Source organism: Topomyia yanbarensis, chromosome 3 (genome assembly GCF_030247195.1).
Source record: "Topomyia yanbarensis strain Yona2022 chromosome 3, ASM3024719v1, whole genome shotgun sequence".
Classification (NCBI taxonomy): Eukaryota; Metazoa; Arthropoda; class Insecta; order Diptera; family Culicidae; genus Topomyia; species Topomyia yanbarensis.
The window spans coordinates 100,801,070-100,809,130 of NC_080672.1; the positions used below are offsets into that span (position 1 = coordinate 100,801,070).

The 8,061-nt window shown below is 40.0% G+C and overlaps 1 protein-coding gene across 1 annotated transcript in view; it reads left to right on the forward strand.

Annotated features, from left to right (window-relative positions):
• The window catches only part of LOC131687102 (uncharacterized), a 129,479-nt gene extending 127,076 nt beyond the window's left edge, over positions 1 to 2,403 (forward strand). The window contains exons 8-10 of the mRNA XM_058971143.1: positions 750 to 899; positions 1,203 to 1,460; positions 1,522 to 2,403. Of these exons, the coding sequence (XP_058827126.1) occupies positions 750 to 899; positions 1,203 to 1,460; positions 1,522 to 2,061 (948 nt within the window). The 3' untranslated portion in view covers positions 2,062 to 2,403. The remainder of the gene's footprint in view (positions 1 to 749; positions 900 to 1,202; positions 1,461 to 1,521) is intronic.
• The last annotated feature ends 5,658 nt before the right edge of the window (positions 2,404 to 8,061 follow it).

Here is an 8,061-nt window from a genome sequence, read left to right on the forward strand (position 1 = left end):
AGCATTATCGTTTTATACTCTAACTTGCATTATATCTGTTATTTCTATTCTTTATATTTTCTATTGTTTTTGTTTGTTACTGCACACTAATGATTCAATTCGAACCGGCACAGTACTAGAAACGGGAGGAGCTTTTATGCATGCGTTTCATGTTATTCCTGTCGCGCGACATCTTTTCTGTTGCGTCTTATTCGGCCTTCGGTCTCAGCCTACTGTTTCACAACGTAGGGTTTATGTACTAGCTAGAAGCTGCCTACCATTCAGCGTCGCGCAATGCAACCCCGGCAAAAGCTTAGATAATTTCCTCCGGGTTTTCGAAAAAAAAACGAATAACATCACACACTTTACATTTAAACTATATGATAAGGCACTCAGTGAAAATGTGACAAAAGTGAAAAGAAAACGACAAATTAGTGTGATTCAGTTCTGTTTTTAATTCAGTAGTGTAAGTTAATTTTCTCTTTCGCTTTTATATTGTTTCTAAATATTAATGTGCTTTACTAATCTCTAACCGCATTTGTTTTGAGTTCGTGCCTAACCGAGTTTCGTAGGAATGCCGGCGCAAATGGTTAACCAAAACTTAAAACTGCGGTTAACTTTTTTGTGGGAATACTCTCGAAACTCATAACCATCCACTGCACACAGCTAATACTTCTCTCATCGAACCCGCACATGTTCCTTTGCCGGTGTGATTTTAATTTTTACAGACGACAGGAATATTGTTTGGATTAACACGATTTTTTCTGCAGTTCACCGGTAGCCAGGAGAGTATTCTTCAGTTGGACCTGGATATGGAGGAAGGTGATCTGGTCGACGATCACAGCAGCACCGATGGAGGCTACCAGCGCCGTCATAGCGTCAGCCCGCTGCCTCAGATTAGGGCCACCACCGAGAATCAAGTAAGCAATCTTTTCCATAATATATATAAATATCATCGATCGTAGAAATCGACCATTTTCTGAATTTAGCCTGTATTCAGGCGCAACTCGTTTTGAACGAAATTCAACCGGTAATGTTTGTTGAATTTAAACTGGCTGAGCTGAGCCTGTCATAAAATGCGAAACCTGCCATAAAATGTTTCTTCCGAATGAAATCCTCTTCTTGGATGCCACAGATATTGCCACTAATCCATCTATATACGATATATCTCTATGACCCCATCCAAATTATTTCTCTAAACAACCACCTACCACCCATTTCAGCTATCCCGCAGCTCCTCGGAGTCCGACTTGGATCGCGAGCACCGTCGAGCTAGAGGTTCCACCAGTCTACACCATTCCAATCGGCAATCCCTGGGAAGAGACAGTATGGAGGGCGATCTGGCAGAGAGCTCCTGCGCTGCCGCTGTAGCAAATGATGCTGACGACAAAGATATCTGCGTGGGATGTTTAGCTGCAGCACTGAACAAAAAGCAACGCAATTTTGAGGGCACTGTTTCGCAGGACGATGCCGAAAGCGATGTAAGTATCCAATTAGCTGTTCCGAATTCCAAACAAATCAGATGATGATAATTTCTTTTAGACCTATCCTTCCGAGCAGCACGGATCATCGAGTCTTCCTAGCACGCTGAAAAAGTACAAGGGCAACCATTCGACTGGTTCGTGCCGTGGCATGAACCCACCCGATCACTACCACCAGCATCCACCTCAGAACCAGCAACCCCAGGCTGCTCAGTCGAAACTTCCGTTCCGATTCTACAAAACCGATGGTGGCCAAGGGCGTAAGATTCGCACCCCGCTCAAGAATCTTATCTGCCAGTCCAAATCGGCACCGTGTGATGATGGTTCCCTGACCGATATCCATCTGGGATCGGAGGAGCGAACCTGCTCCCAGGTCCCGGTGGCTACGGCCGGAGTCCATTCGAAATCGGCACGCCGCTGCTCGCTGTCGCGAACTTCTTCCAGTGGGTCTGATACCCGAAAATTTGCTCATTACCCGGAACCGGACCACTCGGATCAGGATCCGGAAGACGATGGTTCATATGAAACCGAACCGAACAGTGACAATGATCTGATCATTAAGGATAGGGCTGGTGCCGATGGGGATGTTAAGAAAAAGTGATAACCGTGATATTAGGATATTGGTAGGGTAGAGGAGAACGATCGATTTTCTTCCAGTGTTTCTAGTGCTCCTCTAGATAAGATGCAAATTATCGATACAATTTCGCAGTTCCGTAGCATTTTTCCTTAGGGTAGAGAACAAACTGACAGTTAAACAGTATATGCGTGATATGAATGTACTTTTCTAGACTATAGCTGCTTCGGCGATGTGAGGAGGAACCGAAATGGTTTGATCGATTTCTAGATTTACGAAACTTTCATGCGAATAACTCAGCAATATTGTAAATTTTATTGAATTGTGTATTAATTTTTTTGAAATAAGAACTAAGATTTGATATTTGAAGAGTATTTTATTATTTTCTTTCTTTAAAAAATTGAAAAGAATTGGGCTTTATTTTTTACATTATTCCGTACCTCTTGCCCTGACTGTTTGACAAAATATTGCTGATTTAAGTACGATTCACACGATACATCAGGCTTCCGTCACCGGTAGGGAACGTCAACGGAACGTCAAGATTAGTTACATGCAGTTAAGGACATGCTGAATAGAGCCACAAGGTGGCTGCCGTCGTTTCTGCTTCTTCTTTTTATTTCATCGTCAAAATCAAAACATTGCATTGGCGCGCAAGACAAAATCTTTTGTAACTTGAGTGTCTTATCTCATATTGCTTAGAAATTGTATCACTGTATGCAGGCATGTTAGCACAAGCTGATGAATAGGTTCTTTTCACGGAATTTTAATTCGTTTGGGAAAGTTGTACCTTTTTATTTTTCAAAACAAATGAAACACGTGGTGCAAAAACCAGTCAGCTGATTGCTGAACGATACCCTTGTATGCGTGCCATCTCATATCGGTATAGTACTTTCTAGTCGCACACAGATGCTGAACGTAACCCGAACATAGCCGAACATAACCGAACCTGTGTTGTGATTTTAGCATCGCTTCACCCTAAATGGAAGCATTTACACACAACATCAACGGCGCAGAACGTTTTGACGTACGGCTCGTGTGAACGGGCACAAGAGAAAAGTGTTAAACTTATCCTGACGGAACGGTGACGTTCCGTTGACGTTAACGGAAGCTGATGTATCGTCTGAGTCGTCCTTTATGATCGATAAGGGGCCATGCATAAATGACGTAGCATTTTGAGGGGTAGGGAGGGTATACCAAATTTGTGACGAAGTATGACGATGGGGAGGGTACGGTCAGAAGTTGTGCGACATAGCATTAAGTTTAAAACCCATTGTTTTGAAATAACAATTTAACGATCCTCCTTTCCCAAGAGAAATAAATTTAAATTCAAACAAGTTGCTTTTGATGCGTTTTTTCATAAGGTAAATTTTACGATTCGCGGAATTACAAGTTCGCAAAAATACGAAAAGATTTTGTATGCGGATTTAGCTTGCTACATTAGTTAGTTAATGTTGCTAACTAGTAGATTTAGTTTGGAAGCTGAATTAAATTTTCATTTCGGATTCAACCAAACAAAATTTAGTAATTTAGATGAACGTATGCTTCTTAGAATTATTGGCAGCTGCAGGATTGTGAACTGAGAGAACTTCTCTTTATGCTCCCCTTGACATATAAAATTCAAACCAAAACTATCAACACTATATTTGCCATGAAATGGCTTATTTTGCACTCAATTTGCTGTTATGACAAAAAAGGTTGATAAAAGTTGCCAAATATTTTGAAAGGACCTGTATTTAAAATAATTGAAAAACATATGTAATTTTTTTTTCATCTACCGCCCGCTTTGCACGGGACGAGGAGGAGGGAGTAGATAAATGCTACGTTATTTACGAGGGGAGGCTAGAATTTTGTGACCAATTGCTACGAGGGGGAGAGAGGGATCAAAATCGCCGAAAAAAGCTACGTCATTTGTGTACGGTCCCTTTACGGCTTTAAATCAGCAGTATACTAAAATCCGATTGGTTTCAAGTAAACTATTATTGCGAGAAAATGTTATGTAATAGAATGAATTCTATTGCAAGAGCATCCTTAGCCATTTTCCTGCCGTGGGTTTGACGGTGGAGTCCAGACTGCAATTTTTATGCTTAGGGATTATAGCTTGGAGACCTTGGATTACGTTGGTCCCTAGAATCTAATAGCAAAACGGCACGTGCTTCAGGTGGTGGAAGGAAGCTAAGGGCTACCCTGGCGACTGGCAGATTGAATTATTTCCCAAATATAAACAACTTTAAATACATCCCTTTCGTTCTTCTTTTCTATTTCATTGGTCTTTTTTTGTTTTACTTTGACTTAGTCTCACTTTTTCTTTTCATTCGGCATGTTATTTTTCCTTTTATTACTATACCTTAAGTTAGATTCATACTAACACTCACTAACACAATCAATTGCATATTCTCTCATAAACTCACAATTTCTCTAATCCAAAACGCGCAATCGTCCCTAGCCTTCGCGATAACACAAACCTGGTCACAAACACGAACATACAATTGCAATCATCCACACATACTTACACCAGCGATCTCGCCAACATTAATACAACCGGGCAATTAAGTGAACGTTTTAGCAGTTATAAATTTACAAACCCGATCTCAAGCATCAACCAACCGCTTGCGCGATCATGTATCGGTCACGTCCGGCCGTCCCTGCCCTCGTTATTAGCAGTCTAGATTCATACCTTCAATTAGACCAATAAAAAAAGAAATGACGCCCATATATCTGAAACACACACCAAAAATTAAGTACCATATTCACGGGCCGCGCGATTACTCTAGAACACACACATATATACAAAAGCCCACATGGTTACAAAATCGAATTTAACACGCGAAGTCGCATTCTCGCTAGGACCCGTGACAAACACGTTACCATACGGATGATTGACAGATTGACATACTAGATGACTTGACACTACGATCGAATAACCTTTCAAACCCTCCCCCGCCCATCCATCTTCTTTTCCAATGGAGAGCATGTAGTCCGCAGCTCAGCCATTACCCAAACTATCCACCTGACCCGTATCAGGACTGACTTAACTATAACTGTTCCATCTGGTTTCGAAGAAAAAAAAAAGTGCCTCCTTAGCTATTTTTCCACTTTTCTTCAGTTTAGCAAACTATGTCGGGTTTTCGTTTTCTGGCAGAATTAATTTCTTCTTATTCTCTTACATCGCGTGACAACTTCAATAAAATTATTTTTTGCAGCGAAATGCAAGAGAAAAGCTTTGTAAACAAATTGCTGTCAAAAGATTCCAGAACCTACCACTAGGAGCACCTGACCAAAGAAAAGTCTACCGATTATAAATTGGCAAAGTTTGACCATACATGTAGGTGCGAAAAAGGTTGTGAATTATGGTTCTAATGCGAAAGTGTCTACTCTAAACAGATCGCAGTGTAACAAAAAAATTGTACCGACCTAATTATGCTAGAAGCTTATTGTATTTAGCTTCATTCTACATTACGACGGAAAGTAATTTACATTCTCAATAACGATAGGAAAATCAAACGGTAGTTGGATTTCCGTGTGTTTCGAATCATGATCGAATACATTTCAACCTATCAGGTTGGTCAAGGCTGGATCGTCAGTATCAACTCTTCTTGCACGTTCACAGCACGCGTATCTTTCTCCATTCCGTTCAACCAGTGAGTTCTGTCCCAAAATCAACTCCACTGAATCATACGCTGCTTTGAAATCCCCAAGCAATAATAAATTCACAAGTAGCGCTCTTAAAAATTAGTCAGGATTTGCCACAGAATAAACATCTGATCCAACATTGATCGTCCAAAAGCCGTTTGGGTATTCCATATTCGTCCAAAAATGATGCAGCCAACGGACACAGTCTGCTAAACAGAACACGGAAGAGGAGCATATTAGCCATACTTAAGTTTGTCGTACCTTGATATCATTTACTTTCGAGCTAATGTCCCTACTTATAGATAAGGCATTTCTACTTTCACTACTTTTCGTACAATTAGGCAATCCATGAGACGTTTCTGATCAGCTGATTATTTCTTGTTTACTTATTCTGACGTTACTCCGAGGGGTGCGACGTCCAACAATATCGTTGATTCGATCCAACATCAAACGAATCGGACTAACGAAAGATGTTTGTCGGACAAGTTTTTCTGTTCGCAGGAGTAGACCTGTTGACAGAACCCACCACTGAATAGTCAAACAAACGTCTGCAACAACAACAACAACAACAAACAAACGTCTAACGGATTGCCTAATTAGTCACTCCTGACTTTTTGGAGCTCTGCTGGGATTGTGTCCCTCCCAAAAGCCTTGTAATTTTTCAGCTCTCGCATAGCCTCTCGCACTTCATCCAACCTTGAAAAACTCATAGTAAGAGAACTGCGGAGAAAAAACAGCATTTTTGGCAACGTATGCCCCGGCATTGTATGGCAACACGTCCAATGTTATAAGGATAGGCAATGTTCGATTGGATTCGTTTTTTGACAGCTAAACGCGAATTCAATCGACCCAAAATGGAGTCTCCGCAGTTCTCTTTCTAGAGTTTTTCTAGTCTAACCCGGATGGATCCGGGATTCATTTTCCTTTTTTATTCTATGTGAGATTTCTCCATTTGTTTATCCATTCAATAATAACTCTAAACTAAAATTGATAGTTTCAACTGGCAGTAACTCCTGCACGATCTGTCAACAGATTCCCGTCCTGTTAATCATGACCGGTTCCGGGTACTTTTTCTCCTCATGTTGCTGATCGTTTTAACGGAACTTTCCCGTATCGTTCCTGGCAAAATTTCTCTCTCTCTCTCTCTCTCTCTTTCTGCGAGTAAGTAGATATATAATACAAGATTAGGATTGTCGCTAGTGGTATCGTTTGCTCTTTCTGTTTCACTCTCGTAGCGTGCCCCTTAGTTTGACACTTATATCTAGACAAACATGTCAAACTGTAAATACAACGATTTCTTTCTCTTTTCTTTATTACGGCGTCATCAGCGACGACAGAGAAAATCCTACATCGAGCAAAACGTATCTGAGAGTCTTCATAAGTCTCGGCATATGAACCAGCCTTCTGACGATGCCATTGAACGCTTTAGAATGTCATAGGCAGGCTTATGAATTCATTTATCTTTATTCATGCACTCCATAGACGTACAAATAATGTATTTCATAAAACAGTCTTATGACTTCGCTCCAATATATGCGTTTAAGAATTTCTTAAGTTTTTCTCATGAAACCCATATGAGACCTGTTATTGATTCTATAAAATTATATTTTGTTTTTCAAAAACGTCACTTTTGTGAAAAGTTCATCATTGTTTCTTATGAATTCAGTACTGGCCTGGACGGCCAACCAGTAGCTAGTAGTTTTAATCCAGCACTTTTTGGTTACCGCTGTTAGAAACAAAAGAAGTGAGATTTTTAGAAAAATTGCAACAAATTTTTTAATAATTGTTTTTTACGTTATTCAATAAATTATTATGAGCATTAAATTAAATTAAAGCATGGCTATGATTTTTACAGAAGATATCCAATAATTTGAAATGAAATAAGTTGTGCATATAATTAGCGTCCGACGGGTATTTTATAATTATCAAAATCATTTGAAAGTAACAATCATAGCAGTTGTCGAGTCCAGTTTCCCAGTTGTCTAAGCCCAGTTTCCCAGGAAATATTGACGAAGCGTTGCTCATTATGTACAAATTTTAATATTTAATGAGTTTTCCCTTCAATCTTGACGGTTCATTTGTCCCGAATTGAGTTCTACAAGATGACATCACGAATGAACTCATGATGAATGAGTTCATTCGTGATGTTCATTCGTGATGTCATATTAGACAATTCTCGGTGGTTTGTTTACTTTGTCAGTTGCGTGAGTTCGAGTGCAACGGGTGCCCATCTGTAACATTCAAACTCACGTAACTCCCATGTCAACAAAGAACCGAGAATTGTCAAACGAAGTTCATCCCGCTCATTTTGTGGGGTTATGTCGTTTGGTGTAAAACCTAATAACTTCTCAAGGTTGATTTTTACTGTTGATTTTTTGTCTACTAAAAATGCTCAAG